General features: G+C 29.5%; 1 protein-coding gene across 8 annotated transcripts in view; it reads left to right on the plus strand.

Moving 5' to 3' along the window:
- LOC105846402 (uncharacterized) overlaps positions 1–25305 on the plus strand; it is a 39480-nt gene extending 14175 nt beyond the window's left edge. For 3 of the 8 annotated variants that reach the window (XM_065793275.1, XM_065793273.1, XM_065793274.1), the window contains 3 exons: positions 43–5416; positions 13582–15087; positions 22130–23023. In XM_065793275.1, coding sequence (XP_065649347.1) covers positions 48–5416; positions 13582–15087; positions 22130–22955 — 7701 coding nt within the window. In that variant the 5' untranslated portion in view covers positions 43–47 and the 3' untranslated portion in view covers positions 22956–23023. Of the gene's footprint in view, positions 1–42; positions 5417–13581; positions 15088–18467; positions 18902–22129; positions 23024–24371 lie in introns of those variants that run through there. The other 5 variants (XM_065793280.1, XM_065793278.1, XM_065793279.1 and 2 more) reach the window with 3 other exon arrangements.
- Positions 25306–26969: the final 1664 nt, after the last annotated feature.

The raw sequence follows: 26969 nt of genomic DNA on the forward strand, positions 1-26969 counted from the left end.
TAAATATTTATGACATCACGTAATTATATTTTTTTGTCTTAGAAAAAATGGAATGTCTAAACTGTTCTGAAACTTTGGTTGCTTCGAGTAGCTTATTTTTTTTTATAAAAGGAGATAAAGATGTACATTTGTCAATTAAACCTGAAATGTACCCATTGATCAAATTAGAAAAAAAGTTGTGTGAATTAAAAGATGACAAAAAAATTTGCATAAACTGCAACAATTGTAGCTTCAATGTTGGCTCTATACTTCCTTTTGGTCCTAATGGTACTAAATTTCCAGCATTTTCTTCTGATAAAGTCACACTTTGTAAGCTCAGATTAAAGAAGAAAGAAAAATGGTGGAATGCATATAAAAGGTTTGAGTTGCAAGTAGAACAACGAGACAGAAACAATTGGTTTGGAGAGCTTAAGAAAAATTTTTTGGAAGAAAACATCAATCACAAAGCAGTAACAAAGACAATATTTCCATCCATCGATAATTTGAGTTTGTTCGAATGGTATTCAGTATCTCTTAAAAGGAAACCTCGAAAATACCAGATACAAGCATTTGTGGAGGCCCTCCAAAGTAACTTAATTGTTGTACTTGAAACCGGTGGTGGAAAAACACTTATAGCTTCAATGTTAATAGGTCGCATGTGTGAAATAAATCCTCAAAAAATGGGTCTGATGATTGTTGATAGAATTCCGCTTGTTTTCCAGCATGCTGCCTCTATTTCAAGTGATACTAACCTAAAAGTAGTAAGTTTATGTGGTGAAAATAAGACCAAACATACTATCAAGCAAATAAATGATGGGTATTTTGATGTTTTAGTTATTACTGCTGGAGCATTTTATGAAATGGTTATGCAAAAATACATTAATGTAAACATGTTTTGTGTGGTAGTAATCGATGAGTGTCATCATGCAACTGGTGGTCATAAGTATTTGGATGTTATTCAATTTTTTACTTCTATGCCATTAGCAACTCAGCCTAGAATTTTAGGTCTAACCGCATCTCCAATTAATGCAAAAACTTTTACTCAAGGAATAGACCAGCTTCAAAAGTTTCTTTTAAATTTTCCATCCGCAAAAATATTTTTTCCTGACCAATCAAATTCTAAGCAAAATATTATACCACTGGAATTTGAATACTCAGAAAATCAGTTAAGGTTTTTAAGTCAGGTTGTTGAAATGTTTAATAAACATCTTAAGAATAACATATATTCTCCTTTGAAAATTTCAGGTATAGAATTAAAAAAAGATTTATTGAATTCTTACCAGATGATTGGAGACTTGCGTACATTAGAAGGTAATTATCAAGAACATTCTGGAGTTATCTCAGCTATAAAAGTTGCTTATATTTATATAGAATCATTAGAAATGTGTGCCATTATGGGAGTTCGTACTGCATATAATGTTATAAAAGATAATGTAAAAGAAATTTGTAAAGCATATGAAAATGTTAATGAAGATTCTGCTCGCCTAATAAAATTATCAACAATTTTAAGAGGTGTGGAGAAGACCTCAAAGGTACTTATTTTTGTTCACACTAAAAACGTTGCTAGAGCATTATACAAGTTTCTTTGTGACAATTTTGGTATGTATAATCCTAGAATGGTATTTGGTCATGGTGGATATGATGGTATGTTATGGGAAGGTGAACAAGAGCTTGCAATTAGGGATTTTGCAACAGGTGACTGTAACTTAATTGTGGCTACTTCCGTTTTAGAAGAAGGACTTGATGTTGCTGAATGTGATGTAGTTATTTCTTTTACTTCCATTAAAAGTCTTATTCAATTTATTCAAGTAAGAGGTCGAGCCAGAAAACATGGAAGTAAATTTTATTCATTTCAAACTATGCATGAAAGTAAAATAACTTCTAAAATTAGAAAGCAAGAAGAAATTTTAAAATATGTTCTTCGAACTTATTCTGATTCACATTGTCTTTTTTCCAATTTATCTAAGGAAATTATTAAAAAAATACATAATCAGTTCATCAATAATTCTTCTAATACAAAAGTTAATTTTGATAATAAAGACCAAGGGAGTTTCTCATTCTTGATCTATGTGGAAACAAAGAATATTGATATTTCTACAATAAAAGAAAGGCTTTTTGAAGTACTTCAAGAATGCAATGAGTTTCAAGTCAAACAGCTAGAGATTATTAACACCACAGCAGAACTGAAATCATCCACTCATCGAGTGTTTACAAAAAGTTGTATAGTTTTTCTTGTTGGTGTGCATACAAAATCACATTCATCCACTTCTCTAGATGCTTACTTGCAATTTTGTAGAACATTTAACTTTAATATAAAAGTTGATGATATTTGTATATGCCCATCATGGACCCAGTTTAGTATTAAAACATGTAATAATGAAGTGTTAAATCTACAAGTTAAATCTACAAAACTTGGTATTGGATATTTTGTTGACAAAACATCATGTGTTGTAGTAAAAGAGACTCCTATAGAAAACTGTTTATTTTCTAAAAAAGAAATTTTGATAAGTTATTCAGAGTTTTTAGTTGATTTTGTTGTTAAAGTGCCATTGACATTTCTTGGAAATTTTGCTTTGATATCTATTGACAAGGATTACTTCTCGTTAAACATGGTGTTATTGCATGCACCTTACATTTGCAAAATAAAAAATAATGCGTATGTAAGATCATTGAAATCAAATTTATCAGAAATATTTTCAAAATACTCATTACTTCAAATAACCTTTCCAATTAATAAAATTCAGGATGTTCAACAAGTACTATTTTCACCTATATTGTTTCCCATTCCACATTTCTATGTTAAACTAAATTGTGTTCAGACTGAAAATTATTGTAACCAAGATTTATGCAAGCAGCTATCAGAGTCTATAGAATGGTACCTAGGTTGCATAAAAGACTCAAGAATGCTTTGTTTACCAACTGAGCCACTTAATGATATAAAAAATCATGTGGACAATCAAATAAGTTCAGAACTTCAAAGAAGCGAAGTTCTTGAGTTATGTGAAGCAGCATTAAAAGCGGTATTCAGTCGTTTAAATAAGTACTCTTACTTTGATCATTTTTTTACAATTTATGAAAACGAGTTTAATCATATGTTAAAAATTCCTATTTCAAAAAGAGATATTCTTCATGACGTAGTTCCTTCGAATTGTGTAATGATCAAACGTGTTGTTGCAACACCTACTCGAATTGTGATGTTGCCTCCAGTTCCAGTTGCATCAAACCGAATGATACGTTTACTTAGTTATTACAATATTCTAATAGTTTCTTTTAGAGACGAAGATATGTCAAAACTCCATGACTCTGATACTCATGATTACATTTCTTTTCTTATGAAAGATGGGATTATGGTGAGTAAGTCTAGATATTATTTTTTTGCTACTTCAGCAAGTCAACTCAGAGATCATAAAACCTATTTTATTGAAGTGCCTTCTAATAATGAAGTCAAAAATCTGAGAAGTAAAATTGTTCCATCACCTGAAGAATTTAAAAATGTTGCAAAGTATATGTCTCGCCTTGGTCTTTATGCTACAGCTGATATGAAAACTCGTTTTAGGATAAGTACTAATATGTACTCCTGGACAGATGACCTAAAAGCAAAGAATGGTGAACTAACCACTGATGGATGTGGTAAAATCTCTTTGACAATGTGTGCTCACATTGCAAATATTCTTAAAATTGATAAACCTTCAGCACTACAAATTAGATTTTCTGGTATAAAAGGAATACTGGTGTGCACAAATGATGATGATCCAGATTTAAAAAATAAACCATTTGCTTTCCGCCCATCTATGAAAAAGTTTGAAAATAATGACATGACATTTTGCATTACTTCTTATTCAAAATATAATTCTTTGAGTTTAAATAGAGAAGTTATCAATCTTTTAAATGCTGTTGATTCTAATTTGTTTTCTAAAGTTTTAATTAAAATTCAGCAAAATGAATTACAAAAGATGGTTGATATTTTCAATAATGAAAGGTTTGCTAGAAATTCTCTGTATGAATTTTTTTCAAAAGAAAAAATAGATAATTTATCTATAGTTAACATTCACCACGAAAGGTTTTGGTTTTCTATTCTTCAAGGAATTTATCGTCTTAAAGTGTCTGATTTAGTGAAAAGATCAAGTATACCTGTTGAAAAAGGGTGTTTGCTAGTTGGAGTGGCTGATCCAATTGGCATTTTGGAAGAAGGAGAAATATTTTTACAAATAGAGTATGACAGCAAGAAAGAAATTATAACAGGTGATGCATTAGTATACAGAAATCCCTGTTTACATCCAGGTGACCAGAGAGTTGTATGCTGCGTTGATAAACCCTCTTTACGTTATCTAGTGAATGTTGTTGTATTCCCTGTAAAAAACTGTGAATGTTCTTTTGCTGCATCTTGCAGTGGTGGTGATCTTGATGGTGATCAATTTGCAATTATATGGGATACAAATCTTATTCCACCAAGGCATTTGATATACCCTCGTTTTGACTACTCACAACTAACTTTAGTTAATCCATTGATTAAAAATGTTGATGTTACAGATGAGAATGTTATTGTAGACTTTTTTATGAAATTTATGAAGAATGACAGTTTAGGCAGAATTGCTCATAAACATCTTGCACTTTGTGATTTTATTGAAAATGGAGCTCGTAATCCATTAGCTGTTGAATTAGCTAAATCTCAAGCTGCAGCTGTTGACTATCCTAAAACTGGAATACTTCCAAAAGTTCCTGAAGAGGCACTCAAGCTTTTAAAGCAGCATACTTCGACTGATGGTTATCCAGATTTTATGGGGAAAAAAATCTCTTACCCCTCGAAAAAAATATTGGGTTTTCTTTATCGTGAATGTAAATCTATTGGTTTTAATTTTGATTTGGTAAGTAAAGAAAATATAGAAAATGTGTTTGGATTTCGACTGTATGTAGCAGGTTATCAAGAATATATGAAAGATGCTTTAGAAGTTTATGCTTGTTACGTTCATAATATTAAAATGATCATGTCACGGTTTGAATTGAAAGCCGAAGCTGATGTGGTTTTAGGTTGTGCAACATATAGTTGGAGTATTCATCTTAATGCTGATAGAGGAAAAGCTGCAAAGTCTATTGCTGAATGCTACCAAGCATTGGTAAAAAAATTTCGTGAAATTTTCTTTAGTGATATTAATGATTTTGCTTCTAAAATTAAAAAAGCTTGTGCATGGTACAACTTGGTTAATGATAAAACTATAAAAATTATTGGCCATAATAAAAAATATTTAAGTTTTCCTTGGGTTATAAGTGATGTGCTATGTGAAGTATTCCAAAGGAAACACAATCAAAGACCAAGTAATTTTTATCTCGACATTGGATTATCTGCTCTCAATTATTTTAGCAAGAGTTCATCATTATTACTAAAGATCATCGCAGATAAAACAAAAGTTTTGAATACAATTGGTTATGGAATTCAAAGGTATGGTTTTAAAAAAATGTTTATATATTTAAAGCTTGGATGTGAAGTTTTTTTGGTTAAACAGGTTGATTTACACATTTTTCTTTTAATTTTGAGATATGATTTTTTTGTTGATAACAAGTAAATAAATAAACGGAGGGGAGGGGGAGGATCTTAATACGCTTGGCGTGGGTGAAAAATTTTTATGAAAATTAATAAACATCCCCATATGTGTATAAAACACATGATAATAAAATATTACCAAAATTACTATTGCAGAATTACAGACTACACTGTCAATTTGAAATACAGATTTCAGGACTTCATAAGTACAATCATAATGCTTTCTATATTTCTATTTTGAAATATGTTTTTTACAGACCAGATTGTCAATTTGAATTTTACAGACTAGACTGTCAATTAGACTTCATAAGTACAATCTTAATGCTTTCTATATTTTGAAAGATGTTTGTCTAAATTACTTTCCTAGCCCCTCAGGGAAATTGTTATAAAGAAGACTATTTTTTAGTTCAATCAATCTTTTAGTTCACCAATCTATAGTTTCAAAACTAAGGAGATTTCTCCAACTATAATCTACTCTTCTTACAATTATTAGTGTGCCTCAACAATTATCTTCAACATTATTCAACATTCTTAAATATTCTTAAATATTCTTCTAATAACAATTGATATTTTTATGACAAAAAAATTTTCTTTATAAAGTTTTACCTGATGGCAGTTTTAATCTTTACATTAAAAATATTGGCCTAACATAGCAAGTATAAGTTGTATGAATTGCAATTAAAAATTAAAAGTAAAAATTTTAAAAATAACCAAAAAAAAAGATAAACTATTTGCAAGAAAAAGAAAAATTTCTTTGAGAGAAAGACAAGAAGTGTTTTCAATTTTTTATACTCACAGAAACTTTTCTAAAAATTTAAATTATAGTGAAGTGAAAATAAGTTCTCAAGTTGATTTATTGTTAGCATATTGCTATTACTACTTGAGGATCAAATCCTGAAACGTGTTGTTCCTGTTAGCTTCTTTAAAAACAAAAAAGTTTAACATCGCAAAGTTGAATAAATCAATACTGTATAAAAATATTGTAGCATAATAACGGTGGTTACTTGATGAATCTTGTTTGGAAAATTATTGTAAAACTTTGCATTCAAATGACAAACTAAATATATTTTTTAGTGCAATTTATGTATTTATTTTATTATAATAAGTACCATACTCTGCTTTTTTGCCTCCTCTGCCTTAGTGTTCTTGCTACAATTGTACCTCTTTTGAGGAAAAAAAAAATAAAAATGTTTTAAATAGGTAAAGCAAAGTTAAGACCCAAAGTAAGATAAACTGAGGTAACAGCTGTAAAAGTAATATACAATCCGAGATTTTGGCTTTAGAATTGGGGGTCGGTGGTTTAAAGTCACCTTAAGCCATGTATGCATCATTGGTAAGGAAGGAGGTGCAAACTTCTTAGTTAGATGCTTTTCTGCAGTACTCTGATAAAGCTGTTAAAATTCTTTGATCATCTTAATAACTAATTAAAAAAATTTACATAAAAAATATGCAAGAAAAAGAAAAGATACCTGAGTTTGTTGCGATGAAGAATATATAATGACCAGAAGGACTCTGGCCCTTTTTTAACATTAACGAAACTTCTATAACATACTTAGCTCATCGTAATCAGGGTGATACAGAAGACCAGAGCTTCTACAGGACTTAAACTACTAATGAGAAATAAATTCATATCTTATGATTTTCTAGAAGAGACAATGGTTGTGTCTAAAGACAAATAAGCCAAATGAAGGAAGCCAATTCCAAAGAACTGATATTCGAGGAAAAAACTAGACGAGTAAGAGTTTTTGGAGCACTTAGGAACAGTCACAGGAAAAGGATGAGACTTAATTAAATGGCGAGTAACACAAGAATGAATTTTAGCAGATGCCACAAGAGACACTAGCTCTTTAGAGCATTACCGATCATAGTATTTGTAGAAAAGAGAAAGAGAAGCAATATTACAACGATGTGATAATGGTTGCAGGTTGGCTGCAAGAGCAGGTCCAACTATGTTTACAATGTGTTTTTGCACCTTCTCTAAAAAAGAATGGGCATCATAAGAAGATTTACCCCAGGTATAGCAACAGTATTCCATAAAAGGCCGGATTTGAGATTTATAGAGATAGAGAATAGAATCCAGAGTAAAAATTGTCAAGCTCGATAAAGAGATGCAGCCATAACTGATGCTAATTTTGCAATGGATTTGATATATGGTTTCTAAGAGAGATTGAGAGTAAGAGTTAATCCTAGGAGATGAAGGGTAGATGACTCATTGAGTATGTTACCATTCATAAATATAGGAAGATCTAAATTATTGCGATAACAATTGGCTGAAAAAAAATTGAGTTTTACCTGATTTAAAGTTCACCAGCCACTGTGAGCCTCATGCTGTAGCAGAATTGAGATCCTATTCAAGCTCAAATACCCCCTCCAAGCAATCAGAGAGAGTTGGCTTCTTATCATGGTAAGAATAAATGGTAGTATCATCAGCAAACAATGCCACCTTAGATGTGAGAATATCTGGAAGATCGTTAATGTAAATTAAAAAGAGTATAGGGCCAAGGATGAGGAACCCTGAAGTTACAGAAAATGAAGAAGAGTGCTGTCCATTGAGGGCAACTTTTATACTACGATTGGAAAGGAATAATTCAATGATCTTAAAGATGTTTGCAGATACACTATAACAAGAAAGTTTATGGAGAAGACCAGTATGCCAGTTTATGGAGAAGACCAGTAATTTTTGAAATTCCAGAATTTTCTAAAAATAGGGATAACAGATGGCGCTTTCCAGCAGGCTGGGAAACAAGGCTCTGATAAGTACTTGTTAAATAGTTTTGAAAGTATAGATGACAGCTCCGGAGAACACATCTGCAAGACTATAATAGGTATGTTGTACAGGACCACAAGCTGTATAAGAGTCTAAAAAGGAAATCACTTCAGGTACAGAAGCTGGAGTGATATGAATGACAAGCAATGGATCAACCTATTTTTTGACTATATCAGGTAGAATGCAACTAGTGAAATCAAGAGACGATATTGATGAAAAGTTCTTAGCAAACAATTCAGCTTTATCTTTAGGTGAGGTGACAAAGTCTGAACCAAACAAGAGAGGTGGAATAACAGATTTTCCCTTATTATTGATACTATTAAAGATTCCCTAGAAGTCACAAAAGCCTAGTTTTTGTGATGAAATACGAGATTTCCTGACCTGAGAATAGCGGGCTTTGGCGTAAGACAAAACCTTTTTACAATGGTGCCTAGCAGTAATAAACAGTCGTCTATTTTCTGGAGAAGTGTTTTGCTGATAGATATGCATGTAAGGGTTTCGATTGGAAATTGCAGCAGTACAATGTGAGGAAAACCATGGAGAAGAGTGAGGCTTGACCTAGAATTGTTAAGAGGGAATAAAAGATTCTATGCCAGCCTGAATCCATGAAGTTATGTAAGAGGCACATTTGTCAGCAGGAAGACGAAATATTTCTACCCAAGGGCTGTCACAAAGAAAATCACGAAAAGAGTCCCAATCAGCTTTAAGATATTTGTAAGAAGTACGATGATAAGGAGATTCAGATGACAAAGAAGAATGAGATATTAGTTTTAGAGAGATCAAACCGTGATCAGAAGCACCTAAAGGTGAATTAGGAGAAACTGAGCTCTGACTAGGATCAGAAACAAGACATAAGATGAGTAGAGAAGGTAAATGATTCGGGTTGTCTTGAAAGCGAGTTGGAAAGTTGACTATTTGAGCTAAGGATTGAGAAAGGCAAAAGTTGTGGGCCTTAAAGCTTGCAGAATCACTGATACCAGAATCAAGTCATTCAGTGTGAGGAGCATTAAAGTCACCAACAACCACAATTCTGGCTAATCTATAAAGAGAGAGTGCTTGGTCAATTTGATCAGAAATAACTCCTAAAAGAGTGCAGTCTTGAGATAAAGGAGAGCAATTAGGACAAAGAGAAAGGTAATCAAGTGAAGTGGGGCTAAACGAAAGCACATAAAAGAATAGTCTGTGGATTCAAACCTAGTTTCCCGACAAATGGATGAATTCTAATGAATGTAAATGCCCAGGCCAAGCAAATATATGTATATACATTTATATAAATATATATATATATATATTTATATATATATATATATATATATATATATACATATATATATATATATATATATATATATATATATATATATATATATATATATATATATATATATATATATATATATATATATATATATATATATATATATATATATATATATATATATATATATATATATATATATATATATATATATATTTGAGTACTCCAGTAGTTGTTGGTAAGAAATAAAGTTTGTAAAAAACTTGGTCATAGCCCTTTTTCCTAATTATTTTATTGTTTTATGTTTTATAAATGAAATGGGTAAATTTTTGTTTGAGTTTAAATACTGTAAGCCTTGCCACCAGCATGCCAAAATGTTATAATGTACGTTTAACATGCAATTAACGTAATATTGAAAAAGTTTCATGTGCTATGGTAATTATAAGTGACAAGTGGCAAAATAGCTGACTTTCTATTGGCGTTTATGCAATTGAATATATTATAAAGTTAAATTTAATAGTTAGTATTGTGTATTTAATTGCTAAATAATTAATAAAAGAAATAAATTAGTTTGCCAACTGTACAATGACTCTGAGAAAGGATGATATATGGCTGATTGGAAAACCCATATTGGAATTACCAGCTTGCAGAGTTCCCACAAAAGGATATATTATTTGCTTGTTCTTTTATTTGAAAGATGGACTAATGAAGCACGAGAAGCAGTTGTAATGGTGCTGTGGCAGACAAAGTTGTTATTGAAGTTCAGCAGCAATGGGCTAAAATCAGCATTAAAATACAAAATAAAGTCAAGGTAAAAGCAAAAGTTCTTGATTTATATAATAACTATAGGGCAATGCAGAAGAAAGGGTGTAAATCAAACAAAGAAAAAGAAAAGGTTTTTAGTTAGGGGTTAAAACAGTGCTTTTTTATAGTACACTTAGAAGCCCAGGCAAAATAGAAACCGATGACTTCATACCAAAAAAATTAAGGACAAAGATCTTGAATTCCTGAGTGCTCTTGAAGCTCAAAAAAGTGGAAACTGGCTAACCAGATTTTTGTTTAGATTTCTTGAAACTGAAAACTGTTTTTTTTTTTTCTAAAGAAACCGGTCCTTAATTTTACATTAACAAATAAGTAAATAGTTTGAAGGTTTCTTGCTAAGGAGTAACATAAATAGCACAAACATAATAATTTTTAAAATCGCTTGGATATTGCAATTTTTTGATATACAAGTACTTAACTTGAAGTATTTTGTCAAATTTTTATTTTTTTTGTTATTTAATTTTTTGGTATTGTTTTAATTGGAGATTGTTAAATAACAATTTCAATTAAAATAGTTAAAGAACAAAAACAAATTTTTTGTCAACAAATTTACTTTTGTAACTTTGACTTTTGTATTTAAATATTATAAATCATAATATATTTTTGAATTATACTTTCATAAACAGTTATATGCATTATTTTCATTTAAGAATAGTGTATTCAGTTATGAATAGTATAAATATAAAAAAAGGTTATTGAGCTGCCACAAAAAAAAGAAGGATTAGAAAGAAAAAAGAGGCTTAAAAGAAAAGATGATACAAGTTCATTAGATTCATTTATTCGTTTTATTCATTATAAATTAAGTTCATAAGAACTAAATTTATAATAAATAAAAAAAGATGTTATTGTTACTGTACATTGATAAAAATTAATGCTTAATAATGATGAAATTTTTTTTTTATGGTATGGTATTAAATTTAGACATATACTTGTATCAACACAAGATAGAGCTAGCATTATGAAAAAACTTGCAAAATTAAATGAAATTGAAAGCTAGTTTTGCATTAATTGTCTTATTCATTCATTCCATCATTCGGCTGTAATAGAAACTTTTTACAAATAAGTGTCTGTAGTTGATGCAAAAAAAAAGGATTATAATTTTTTTGAGAAAAGAGACAAATAGTTGGAAACTTTGAAGCGATATCTCAAAATTATCTAAAGTCCAAATTAGCTAATTTTTTTGGAACCATTATTATATATATGTATCACGTAAATCTCAAAGTGAGCAAATGTGTTCAGAAAAAAAAAGTATGTTTAGACAGTTATCTGTAGTTGATATGCCAGTAAATAAAGTATCAGATTCTGATACTTTATTTACTGTATTTATTTAAGTTTATAATGTATCAGATTCTGATACTTTATAAACAAAAAGTTTGCATAAAAAATGCTCTGTACGAATTAGGGTGTGAAGATTTATACAATGATTCAAATATCAACCCCAGCAGAATTTTCAGTAAAAGAACTGAGTAAAACCATATCAACTTTACTCACTGCTGAAGGAGTACTGACATTTTTATTTACTCAAACGCAACAAAACTATACAAATTTGGGAAATAAATTTTATAACTCTTTAGAAACAAGAATTTCAGAACGGCGAAACAAAGAATTAGTTACAATGTATAAATTCTTTCAAAGTGGAATTTTTCCAAAAACAGAGTTAGCAGAACTTTCATGCTCGTCTAAGGCTGCTAGATTGTCCTTGGCAAAGATGTTAGCTGAAAGACTATTTTGTGAACCAGATTCACAACCAACTATAAATGAGGTTTCTAACAGAAATCAAGTCGAGTTGATTGCAGCAGCATCATAAACACCTTTTTAGCGCAGCAAATGCAGTAATCAATATCTGAAGTTTTGCAGGTTGCAGAAGTATGTGAAAAAGCAAACAAACACAGTTTTGTATCACCCTTTCAAAACAAATTAAAAATGTTAAGTGTAACTAAAACAAAATTGACAACTGTTCAAAACTCATTAAATGCTCTGGCATCAATCCAACCTACATTAACAGTTTTTTTAATTGCCAGTAATTTCTTTAAAAAATTATGTTCTTCTACAAAAATTGATCTGTCAGATACTAAAGTTGTCATATTTAGAAAGACTAATGTCTTTCTTAAATATTATTTTATTAAAAAACATGATTTTTAATGCTAAAAAACTGCATATTTATTGTTGAAAAAAAAGATGATTTTGCTAAATTTTGTATTCATAGACATTTTATGTGTTTTCTTTTGTTTACAGATCTAATATTAGTATATAAATTCTGTAGACTACAGTGAATTTATACAGAAATCATAAAAGATCCTTTTTATAATAAAAAACTGGTGTAAACCGGTTGCCCGGTAAATATGATAACCGGTTACCCGGTTTACATGTTTACCAGTTACCCGGTTTTACAATTTAAAAAAACCAAAAAAATAAATATAAATATCATTATTTTCAGTCTTCAGAATATATTTTTTTTTAAAAACTAAATCAGTATTTATTAAAACTTTTGTGTGAAAAAACTAAATAGTTATTTAATAGAAATATAGCGTTAACATCTAGACTTATTTGTCAGTGTAGCTTCACTATAAAAAATCTGTATATTATTATACAAGGGCTATATTGTATCAGTGTTTTATTTATCTATTGTTGTGAGAGAGTTTCAAATAGAAAAATAAACAAAAAACAACTCTGTTTGTATTCTGCAAATATATGTGGAAATTTTCAACAGTAAAATGAAAGTTTCTCTTAATCTTAACCGCATTGCTTCCCCAACTGACACCTTAAGTAGCATCACTTCTTCAAATGTTCTCCCTAAATCAATCAATATATGTACTGAAACCCTTTTTACTTAATAAACGTACTGCTCTTTGCCTCGATGTATCTACCTCAATGTATGTACTGCCATTTGCTTTGATATATGTACTTCGATGTCCTTGACCCTATTTCTGCACTTTATTCTTACACTTTACTTAATGAAACTTTTCGTGTTTTTGGTATTTTGCCAATAATTTTAATTAAAATAATATATGAATAGGAGATGCAATTATTAATCACAACAACAATTTTGTTATTATTGTTATTAAAATTTTTTAAATGTCAAATCAAGTGACCTGTTACTTTAATATTAAACAGATTTTTTTGGATCGGTTGTTTTCATGTTTGACTAGGTTTTTTTTATTACCAATAGTAATAAGCTCACAAGATAACTATTTAACCATACTGAATTTTGTTTAGGTTTGTAAAAAAGGAGTTTGAAGTTGACAGGGCATTTAGAGTATCTACATATGGCTCAACATCAATTTATGTGTGTGAACCTGAATCAGATGTCGATATATGTATATTTGCTGAGCAGTGTGTTTTTTCAAGTAACATATTCCCTATACAAATGAGACTACACATGAATGACTTTTCTAATGATGAAAAAGAAAAACATATTTTACAGTTTGTGATTTCGCGAGCATTAGATTCAGTGGTATCTTCCAAAAGAGAAGTTTTAGATGCTAAAATTCCAATTATTAAATGTGTGATAGGTGACGAAGACAGTGCAGTCAGTTGTGACATTTCGATGAACTTGATTGGTAAACTTAAAACACAGTATATTCATTTTCTTTATCAAAGTAATTGTTTGTATTTACCTTTATTTTGGATATTAGTGAGCTGGGCAAGGGTTGTTGGTTTAGTAAAAAGTGCTATAAATTCTACTGGAGTCATGGATACAGCTGAATTTTACTCCCTTATTATTGGTTTAATGAATACAGATAAATACGAAAACTTGTTTGTTGAAAATAATCGGTATAGTTCAATTTCATATCTTTATAGCTGCTTAGACAAACTTAAAAAAAGAGATAAACATAAACTAGGATTTATGTTGCACACTTTCTTTCGAAAAGCTGCAAATTTGAGAGGTAATATGGTATTTTATTGGCCAGCACCTAATATTCCAGAAGTTACAATTGATTCCAAAGTAACTGAAAAAATATCAATTTTTGCACAGAGTGCATTTCACTCAGTATCAGCAACAAAAAATATTAATGAGTTGTTCTTACATGCTTTGAAATCAAAAATGAATTTAATAGAGTATTCAATTAAATTGCCACTTTCTGTGTCCTATGCAATGACACAGGCTTGCTCCTTTCATTCAAGTCGGCTTTCAAAACTAACTGGTGCAGTTGTTTCTATAACTCCAAAAGAAGGGACAAAAAATCTTTTGGTTACTGCTGTGGGTTCCAGTTTATCTATCAATCTTCTTCGTTCAGAAATACGTGATCTTATTCATACAAACAAAGCTTTAGTTTTAGGCGTGTTACTTAAAAAAAAGTCAAAATATTTTATGGAGGGTTCATCATTATTAATTGTTGAAGGAAAAACACTGACCTATAATCCAATTTTAAAATTTGAAGCAAGTTTAGGTGCATTTGAACTATTACATACATCCAATAGAAAAGATTCTTTGTATGTAGAAACAGACTTGGATCCATTACCTTCGTGGTTGGATGAAGAGTTTACAAGATTCCAAACTTGTATTATTGTGCAGATGTCAAAGTTTCCACATACAAAAAGTATTCCTATTGATGCAACTGTACGATATGGTTGTTTTTATTTAATTGATCTCTGTAAACAATTGCCTGACTCTACAACTTGTTTAAAAATGAGTGAAATCAATCGATCTATTGAAAGAGGTTGCATTAATCGTAAAAAATGGAACAGGGTAGATTACAATTCATCAAGCAGCAATAAAAGGTATAAGTTTTATATGTTTAATACATTTCAACTTATATTGTATATGTATAAATATTCAACTCATTGAGATTGATGAGGCTGATGTTTCAACCCTATGATATCAAAACATGAATCTTGACAAACATAAAAACTTTGAAATTTTTTTGTACAATAAAATTCTTCACCAGTTTTATATTTTTTTTGGTTCTTTTTTTCAGCTTGTACTTTTACATGTAAATCATTTACAATTTTCATTTTCTTTATTTTCATTCAACAATTTTCGGCATTTTTTGCATTTTTTTTTTGCTGTCCCGAAGTGTTTGTTTTTTACTTCTTTGAGGGTTGTAACTCAACTTTATCATCAACATTAAAGTCAAGTTTGACTTTAATTTTTTTTTTTAATTCTTCAGCTTTTTGTAGTCTTTCTAGAATTTCGGCTTCATTTACGCATTCACATTTCACTTTTTTTATATCAATATTTTGGTTTTTTTGGATTGATGTTTTGGATTTAAAAATGTTCTTTTAAAGATATTTAAGTCCAATAACTTCTTAATTGAATGCATGTATTGCTGGTGTCACTGGAAAAATTGGTGTTTCAATAAGTTGAAAATGGTGCTGTGTTGATTGACAGGGTGTGCTAACTCTACGGCAAATTTCACATACCTAGAACTCGTAGTTTTTGAGTTGCAGTAGTTTTAGTGTTAAGATTTTTATTAGATTGAGTTTGTATAAGTTGAGCTTGTGTAGGTTGAGTTTGTGGTAGTTCAAATATTTTAACAATTTGTAATTTTGTTTATATCAATTGGAAATAAACCAGTATTTTGAAATTCTCCAATTAATTGTAATTGTGTAAATACTTCACCATTTTTAAAAAGTTTGACTTGAAGCTGAACAAAACTTTTATTTTATAAATTCCGGCATAATGAGCTTTCATGATGCTGCTTGAATAGTTTTTGCCAAACCTTTCTGACATGATAATATACTCTTACATCTATTGGTTGGAGTATCTGGGAGGAGTGAGCTGGTAAACAACAGCTGGTAACTTGATATTATTCTCAATGCACGTTGATGCAACTTGATGTAACATGTGTGTTATGACTATTCAATACAAACATGTGTGAATTTTTTAATTGTTGGTATAAATAATTTATTTAGCCATTGCATAAATTGTTTATTTTCTATTCATTTTGGCGGTGAAGTTATATATTTAGCGTTTGACGAGCCACCTAAACGCAACTGCTGTATAGACGCTGTTTCGACTTAAATATTATAAATGGTGGAATTGTGGTCCCAGCTGCATTGATGCGATTACCAACTGTATAATTTATTTTTTTATTATTATTATTGCAAATTATTGATTGCCTGTCTTGGTCACCAGAAAACCCAACTTTGTTGAAATTTTATAAATCGCACAAACTATTTTCATTATAATTTGCTTCAAGAAATTGCTGTTTAGAAATATTTTGCTACGATTTTTTTAGTGCAAGATGCTGCTCTCAGTGCTGGTATTTTGCTTGCAGCTCTAATGCTTAATTTGTGTCTCCATCTGTTAATAAAATGATAATGCCAGTCTTTTCCATGTTGGTCATTTTTAAATAAACTGGATTGATTTGTAGCTTTTAAAAAACCGGTAACAATATCTATGGCTTGGCTTTACGTTCTACTAAATTCCCAATTTGATAATTTTGCCACTAATTCGACCAATATTAATTCAACCGCACTACTTAGAGTTGTTGCTGTACCAGACCTGCCGCCAGTACAGCAGGTCTGCTACCAGTACCAGACCTGCTGTACTGACAGGGTACTTTTTGGAATATTTTATATTTAAGATGCCTTGCTTAAACTTATTTCGCAACTATTTGTTTTTCCAACCGCCATACGTATTTGCTCTGTAGAGTGTTTTTTTTTTTTTTTTTTCGATGTTTTGGCGTTTTGAATTGATTTTGATTTTGTTAATTGATTTAAATTAACTTAGATTTGCACAGGAAGATGTTATAAGTAAATTATAGTAAAGAATAAGAAATAGTAATAATAGAAAAAGATATTAATAGAGTTATTAATAGAGTTAAAATATTAATTAATTATTTAGATGCAAATAATAGCTAAGTGTCAAAATAATTAGTGTTCAGTTTTACCCGAAAATATTTTAACTGAAGAAAAACTTTTTTTAGGAAATAACTAATTCATTTCAGAAAAAGGATTCTTAATCAGCGTAACTTTGACTACAAATATATCTTATTACTTTAATGTTATTTCATTTTATTTCCAAGATTTTTACGTCGGTATTAACATTTTTACGTCGGTATTATAATAAAATTAAAAAAAAATAATAAGCTCAAACTTTTGAGTTTGATACAAAAAGTATTAATTGAATTTTTTTTTACTTTTATGTCATTAGATAGAGCACAAAATTCTCCATAACATAGAACTAAAATAATTCTCCATAAGATAGTTAGACATAACATAGAACTAAAATAAATCTCCATAACATAGATAGACATAACATAGAACTAAAATAATTTTCACTTTTTTTTTCAGAAGTTGCTATTTTATTGTTTTTCTACATTTTTTATTTCTCCAAATTGTTTTTTGTTTTTCTCTGTTATTTCCTCCAAGTTGTTTGTATTTATATATATATGGTTAAGTTGTTGTTAGTTGAATTACCTACGTTAAATTTACAATTTAAAGTAGTAATATTTGCTATTCACTTGAGTTAAGAACTTTGGGGTTACTGATCAATAATTAATTTTTTATAAGATCTTGTGTAAATACAAACTAGTCGGCCTACCAACGTGGGAATTTTATTTAAATATCAATTTTGAACTTGGTTTTTATAATAAAATGTAACTCTTTATAAGCGCTAGGTGAAATCTTAGTTTGGAACTATCTTGACAAACCTTTGCAAAAAGTCTCTTAGGTTTAAAATGTTCTTTTATATTTTCATTAAGTTAATGGTTAATAATTAATATTCTTGATTTATTTAAAATATTTTGTAAACTACATGTATTTAGCATATATGTATGCATATTGTTTGGAAGTGCAATATTGAAATGCATGTCCAAACAGCATTTAATAAGAGAATAATTCTTTGTACCCACTCGGTGGAAATTTTCTAGCAACTAGCTAGCGACAACTCGTAATGATAAAGACAGCGATCTGGCAACGAGGATCACTAACAAGAAAACTTAGCGATAAGCTAGCAAAATGTTCGCATTACGTGTTTATATTACTTATATTACTTATTCATATATACACCATATACTATAATATTAATAATTGTTATTATTACTATTATTACTACTATTATTTTTGTTATTGTTACTATTACTATTATTATTGTTATTATTATTACTATTATCATTATTATTATTACATAATATTAGCTTATTTACTTACTATAGTTGTAGATGTAGTTGTAAATTTTGAGTCTCTGTGATCAATAAATTCCGAGTCTCTACGACCAATAAATTCCGAGTATCTACCATCATAATTTTCAAGTCTCCATAACCATCAATTCTAAGTCTCTACGATCATAAATTATACGAATCAGTAAATTTATTACCTAAGAAAAGTTATAGTCGTAAATCACCTTAGTGCACGTCACCTGAGGGCACATCAACTTAATGGACATCACATTATAATTAAAAATGGGATAATAATTAAATTTTACAAATCACCAAAAGTAACAAAAATAAAAAACTTATTACAAAACCACAAACATTAAAAGTTAAAAATAGTGGAGAAGAAAAGCGGCAAAACTAATAACATTAACTCACAACATTTAAAATGCATTGTATTTAATTGACTCTTATATAATATGTAATGTAGCCTAAAACGCAATTTTGTTATGATTTAATCTCGTTTATTTTTTTGCTAGTTCATAAAATATATTTTGAATTGGATTTCTTTAAAGAATAATTCGCTCGTAATGGATTTTTCCTGATTTAACTGTCAACGCTCATTTACAGCTTCATTTCTACACTGAGTTAACAATTGTTAGTATGTTTGTTCAGCCAAATATTGTTAATAGGCTCGGCAAACACACTTTTAATGCGTTGACTGTCAGATCATTTATAGAATATAATAAAAACGTTGCTCGGTTTTATGCTTTACGAGTTGACTTTTCTTCAATATCAACATTCACATCATAAATAGTTCTTAAGTTCAACGTCAACATTCACATCGTGAATAGTTCTTAGGTTTAACGTCAACATTCACGTCATGAATAGTTCTTAAGTTTAATGTCAACATTCACATCACGATTAGTTCTTAAGTTCATTAGTTGCTCTAACTATATGTGTATTTTTTATCAGTGAGAACGTTTTACAGTTTAGTGTTGTTTTTTTTTACTATTGACTTGGCCATCCGAATTCATTTTCAAGAGATCGTCCGGAAACTTCATAATTTAAGTCTTGACAATTAACTTTTTGATATAATTTTGACATGCAATCTGTTATTTCGTATGATCTGTATTTTTTTCTATTAAACTTTTTACTGCATTACTACTTTAAGTCCTCTTATAAGCAATCCTTTAAAAAGAAAAAGTATTCAAAATGCTGTCAAAATACATATGGGAATTAAAAGATAAAAGTATTAATGATTTTATACTGAATTTGTCCATTCTAAAAACAGCACTTGCATATAACAATATTTCCAAAAAATGCATTCTATGCCTACAAGAAAAATTTGAAATAATTACATATGCAAACCAAGAATGTTTATTAAACAAAAAATCGGAATTGATTTCTAAATGCAGGCACGAAAATAAGTTTTTCCTAAAAAACTATAAAAATAAGTGAGCTAAAAAAATAATTACATTGAATCCCCCTTTTAAAAATTTTTTTTATAAAAAAACGGAAGTAATCAATCTTAAAGAATTCTTTTTATAATAGTATCAGGGCGGCCCCGAACGGAGTGTGTTGGGGTGTTTTTGTCGAATACATTTTTAAATTGTTTATAAAAACTCTGGTATAGAACCTTGCTATAAAATTCCCTTTTTAATTGTGGGTAAGGAGAGGAGTGCTCGTAAACCTTGGAGGTAATCTTCCTTTTGGTTATATCTCAATAAAGATACTCAGTCCTGATCCGCAAAAAAGGTTGATACATACATTCATCCATACATACATACATACATACATACATACATACATACATACATACATACATACATACATACATACGTACGTACATACATACATACATAAACGCGTTTTCAAATTAGCTTTCGAGCAATTCAAGATCATCCGATCTTTATTATTGATTCTTATTCAAAGTCATCTGATCTCCGTCATTGATTCGTATTTAAAATTATCCAAAATTCTTCTCCGCCTCTTCATGATTTTGTTTTTTAGTTTTTATTTTTACGTTTGTTGTTTTTTAGTTTGTATTTTTACTTTTGAAAATGTAGTTGTAAGTGAAATTATTATTAGGTACTAACAAAAATTGCAAAATAAAATTATTCAATTTAACAAAGGGAACGTAAAAAATTACAATTTAATCAACTATAATAATTTTTTTTCCTTTTTAAATAGAATTTTATTTTTGTGCTAGATCACTTAAAACTATGCTTTTGAAAGATTTAGTTTAAATTCGAAAAATTTATATCAAATTTTTAAGCTAACACTTTATACTTATTACTTTTAATAAATATCACCGTTCTCATCCTAAATTGGCGAAGTTCTTAGTATTTAGCTTTGCAGTTTACGTTTACGTAAATTAGCGTCTAAGTCTCCAGTCTTGCAAAACAGCTCGGTGTAATTATACAGATTCACGCTCTGATAAATTTCTGCAACAAGCTAGCACTTACGCAGATTTTTGTTCATGCAAGTTCGCATTTACGCAAGTAAAATACGAGTTAGCATAGGTACAAATATTTAACACTTAGGTCAGCCTGTGCTCGTGCAGATTTACCCAGGTAGAAACCTTAAAAGCATCCAATCAAAATCTCTACTACGAATAATGATTCAATTGAGGGATGGATGCAGCATTTTTTGATGTTTGTTTATATTATGTTATGACCTTATAAAATTTGTAACCCCTCAATTTTAAGGGGTTACAAATTTTATTAAATCATAATTTTTGAACGCTAAGAGATTATTGTATGAAATATAAAATTTACCGATTAATATAAATTTAGTTAAGAACAGTGAAAGGTATATTTGATCAAGCTGCTGCTCTCACGTTTGGGGCAGTTGTGGCCAAAATTTTAGGGTTTAGTGCAAAGCATCCTTATTTGATATAAGGATAAACTTATAAATGTTTTAAGTTTGATCCATGTCTGGAAGTTAGCGATCTCAAGCATCATAAAATACTGCATTGACCCTGCATTTAATTATTCCGATAGCATTTAATATTTATTTAATTACAATTATTAAATAGTACAGCGGACGGAATGGAACTAGTTGATAACAATAGTAGGGTTCATTGACATTTTAAAAATGTATTGTTATTAAAAAATTAAAGAAGGTGGGGGGAGCACCTTAACTAAGTTTACATAACTAATTTGCACTTATGCTAGTGTTTTTAAAGATTTTCTGCGCACGGTAGTTTGTGCTTGATGCAAGTTTTAGGACAGTTTCTGCTATTTGATGCAAGTTTTAGGACAAGTTCGCTCTTACGTTAAATTGCTTTTTTTGACTATGTAAAACTAGTTTGTACTGACGCAAGTTCGTAAGTAAATAACTAAATTTGCGGTTTGACATGACGCCCAAAATATTACACTTTTTGATAATAAACAATTTACACTATTTAATAATATAAAAATACTACTCAAACTATTAAACATACTATTACACAATAGTGTAGGTATCTTACTGTTCAACGGTGGAGGTATCTTACTGTTCAACGGTGGAGGTATCTTACTGTTCAACGGTGGAGGTAACCTAACTGTTCATCGGTAGAGATATCTTACTGTTTAACGGTGGAGATATCTTACTGTTCAACGGTTGAGGTACCTTACAGTTCAAATGTGGAGGTATCTTACTGTTTATACTTAGATTCTAATAATGACATTCTGTATAACAGCTTTTTCATTATGAAACAATATATATATATATTTTTAAAGATTTCAAATGATAAATTTAAAACCTGCAACCGGAACGACTACATTTTCTGAAATTGCAATGAGAGTAAAAAAAAAAAAAAAGCAAAGGTGTACTGGAATTCCATCAGCTTTTACCCCTAGTTTGCTCCAGTGCAATACCAGCGATGAAAGTGCGAAACGGAAACTTCTGACAGTTTACGAAAAAGTTCTTTTGGAATGTGGATATCAAAAGCAATCTTCGTCTTTGCGATTATTTTCTCCTTGGAAAGTTTCTTTAAATCCGAGTTCCAGTTATGAAGTAGTTATGAAACTAAGTGACAGACTTGAAGTATTGGAAATAGCAGAGCGGCCTTTACATTGGATTCATGCCACATTTATTTCATGCAAAAGACAAACATTTTTAGAGCAAATACAAACAAATCCAGATATCCGGTTTACAATTGTATCTCAAGATCCAATTAAAGCGGACTCTGAGCTTTATAATGCTGTGTACCCTACTATTAATGGGGTTCGTACACTTCCGATTAGCCTCAAAGATGGAAAACCTAGGTTAACTTTGTTTGGTGGAAAAACGTTTGTTAATGGCGTAAGACACGTTGAACTAAGTAAAGTAATGTCAAACGGATCAATTGACGCTTATATTTCATATGGACATTCTTTTTTTGGAAATGAATTGCAGTTATCAAGACCGTTTTGTGAATTGTCTTTACAATTCAATACTGAAAAATTAAAAAACTCTTTAGGAGAAATTATAAATGTTGATTTGTTAAACGAATTCACAAAAGATTTTTATTATAAATCTATCGAAGTAAGAAATATTCTGGAGAAGTTTTTATCTCAAAAATAGTTTCAAACAATGATCTAATAAATTAATTTTGAATACAATTTTTTTATTTAAGATATTATAAAATATTGTAACATATTGTAAATTATTATTTTATAAAATATTTTAATTCCAAGTTATAAAAATATTAAACCCATTCTTTAAATGATGGTTTTGTTGAAAAACCATCATGTGAAAAAGGTTATTTTACTAACTTAATATTCGGATGAATTTTTGGTATTCAAAGCCCAATAGTGCAGAAAAATTAGGAAATTGATAAATTTGATATAACTATAAATTTGATGTATCTATATAGCAGGAGTATTGCAAACTTCAATTGAAATATTTGTAACGGAAACTGAAGTAAAACGGGATACTTAAGGTGAAAGTCCTTCTAAAGTAACATAAATTTTCAAAATCAATACAAATTTACTTGAAAATAAAAGAGAACATCAACCACATTGAAACAAACCAAAAATATCATAGAATCTAAACTTTTTAAAAAGTACACAAATACCCATTTTGCCCCATGCTTGGGGGAAAATGGGGTATTTATATAATAATGAATAATGTAGACATAATATTATAGCAAGTTATAGCCACAGCCTAAAATCTATAACAATTTATAGGTTAAATATAATTTATAGCAAGTCTTAAGTCTAAAATAATATGCTAGTAGTAGTACTAGCTAGTAGGGTACTAGGTGTATATGCTATATGTGAAAGCTTCTATAATATTATAGGTCTATTTGCCCATTTAATTGAATAAAATTACAAATAAGCTAAAAGCATTATACGTGTATAATTACATTATTTAAAATAATTACAAAGTCTGATCGAAATTTGGAAGAACTCAATTCTTCCTCATTGAAACTACCTCATTTTAACCCATTGTAGTGCGGCACCTTAAAATGCATTATAATCAAAACTAGATTGATTTTATTGTTAAATTCAAGGCCCCATTTGTCGTCAATAAGATTTTATTCAGACGCAATAGAAGATGTAATTCTAAGCTTTTATTGTTAAGTACCAGTTTCTTAAGTTGTAAGTTAAAAATATTTAATGAAAATTTGTATTTGCCTTGTAACAATAACGCTGCATGAAGAGTGGATTATAGCTCAAGATGGCGTTGTCTTGTATCATGTTACTTCAAATCCAATCAATTGCAATAGTTTTTGAAGCTCTTTAAAGGGTGTATTTGCAAAAACCCATTTTACCCCAATACTCCATTTTACCGCAGCTTCTCCTAATATAAAATAATTTTGTAAAATAATTTGTTGCTAGTTAACCTAAACTTGTGACATTGTATTTTTTAGTTGGCACAGGATTGTATTTTACGTTGGCTCAATTTTGCATTTAATGTTTATTGGAATTAGATTTTGTTATTATTTTTTTAAATTTGACTCTATATTTTTTTTTTTTTTTTTTTTCTTTCTCTTAGAGCAGCCGTAGTGCAATGGTTAGCGCGCTTGCCTCAAAAGCTAGAGATCCGTGGTTTAACGCCACATCTTGGCAAGTTTTATAACACTGGTAAGGAAGGAGACGTGAACTTCCTTTCAAAAGCTCTTCCGCGGTGCTTTGTGATAAAATCGTAAGGACTTATGTTAAGTTGTATACATTATATCAACGTTGGTTTATATATATTGAATCAATGTTGGGTTATATACATTGGGTCAACCTTAATTCATATGCATTGATTCAACGTTGGGTTACTTACATTGGATCAACGTTGGGTTTAGATCGTAAAAACAAACAAGTTTTACGATGGTTTTACATACGTTGGCCCAAGGTGTTTCTGCAAGCTATTTTTAGTTGCGTCGGTATTAAGCCTTTTATATATTATTGTTAAAAATATGATATTAGATCAACGTTGGATTAGCATCGGAAAAAACAGCCGATATTCGCGATGGTTTTACATACGTTGGCACAATGTATGTGTGCAGGCTTGGCTATTACCCGTGGTGACAAAAGTTTAGCACAAAATAAACCAATTTGATAAAAAAATAATAGAAAAAAAAGTTTAACGATCAAAAAATTATAACAGAATAATAAGCAACATATTTATTTTTTTTTATTGTTGGGACTGAAATAATACTATGTTATCATTACAACCTATTGCAGTATGTTGTATAGTTAGCGCATGCTCAAACTATTTTTACTACTTTGTTACTGTTCGTGCGTATGCTGTACAAGTTTTTATTACTATTACTACTATTATTATTATTTTTACTACTAGTGTTACTGTTCGTACGTATGCTGTACAAGTTTTTATTAGCTTTTCTTATACAAAAATTGATTGTTGGTCTACATTTTTAGCTTTTAAATTGTTTTTATACATGTAGCTTTTAAGAATTGAGAGATAGAGATAATTTTGAGACAGAGGTTTTGTAATTCTGTTACTGTTCGGTAAATTCACAGGAACAATAAATGGTCGAGAGATTTAACTAGGGTATATGGTAATCCACATAATAATATTAATTTTGTGCTGCTTTTTTTTTGTGTGCATTTTTTAGTTCATTTGGGTAAAATCCTGCATTAGAACTTTGATTTTTATGTTTAAATGAATTTATGTTCAATCAAAGTTGATGGTTTTATTTGGCGAAACTTTTTTATTTATTATTCTAAATAAAGAAAACTTTCATTAAAAATTTAAACTTTATAAAAAAATAACAGAGAAAGTTAGGCTTGGTAATTACAAATTTAAGTGTTAAAATCTTTTCACAAGGAATTATTTATAAAAGATTTGGCCTTCAAACAAGTAAAAAGCAAACTTGAAATTTAAAAGTTAGCAGAATCAATAAATATAAAAAACAGTACTAAGGGATATAAGCAAGTTTTAAAGAACTTGCTTAGAAGTTTTTTTTGAATCAGTTTTTTCAACAATTGTACCTGAAATTGCAACTGTTGATAGGCCTATTTCTCTCTATGTTTAACTCTTTCTTACATGATCACTGCTTTGTTTAACACCTATTGAACCAAATAATTCTACTAAATCATGTGCTATTTCCCTTTCCAAATATCTTCATCTATTTTTTAAATATTTTCTTTATCTCTTGGTTTACAACTAGTGTTGTCTAAATTGAAATACGCTCAACTAAATGTTTCATTAGTCAAAATGAGCGTAGTTTTTATTTACAAATGAATTTAACAAAAAAAAATGTTGAAGCATTAGGAGGATTTTAAAACTTTGAGAGAAAATGTTAAACTAAGATCATATAGGTTTGAACACCTTATAAGATTATTACTCAGAAGGAAATAACAACTGTGGAGAAGTGAAGGAAATAATCAACTGTGAAAAAGTGTAAAAAAAATTTTTTACTAGAAGTTAAATGCAAATATTCAATTGAAAAAGCAATTAATATCAGCAGATATCCAGCTATCTTCTCAAACAGCAATTTTACAAAAGCAACTTACAAACGAAAATATAGTAATTCGAATCTTGCAAAATACGTTGATTCTACTGTGAATTTAGAATTGATAAATAAAATATTAGGAGGCTAATCTATGATATGCTTGTGTGTCATGTTCCTTTTCACAGTGTGCAAACACTTCATCATAAGATTGGAAAAACACAAGGTGTTTTTAATAACACCAACTCAGCAAAACTCCACACTGTACGACTTTGAAACAAAATGAAAAAAATTGCCCCTAAGCAAGGGGCAATTTGAGACTAAAAGACTGCTGAAATAGTTTTGTCAACAAAGAAATTTAACTATTTTCTGACCTAAAAAGTAATAAAGATATAGATATTGAAGAAGTTTTAGCTTATGCTGTCATTAAACAAAATATGTCAAACAATCAAGACACATGTGGTATGACTGCCACTAATAAACAGAAGTTATACAATGGCAGATTTCTTATGTTTAAATATTGATGAATATATAATTTCTTACTGGAAACCAAATAATTACGAAGACGTGGATACCGTTGATATAAGTAAAAGTCTACTGTATAAAGACATATCTAGTAATTAGACGTTAATCTAAATAAATTGTATTAGAGCTGTGATTTGTGTGAGTAATAAGTATATTATTGTTAA

Source organism: Hydra vulgaris, chromosome 03, assembly GCF_038396675.1.
Source record: "Hydra vulgaris chromosome 03, alternate assembly HydraT2T_AEP".
Taxonomy (NCBI): domain Eukaryota; kingdom Metazoa; phylum Cnidaria; class Hydrozoa; order Anthoathecata; family Hydridae; genus Hydra; species Hydra vulgaris.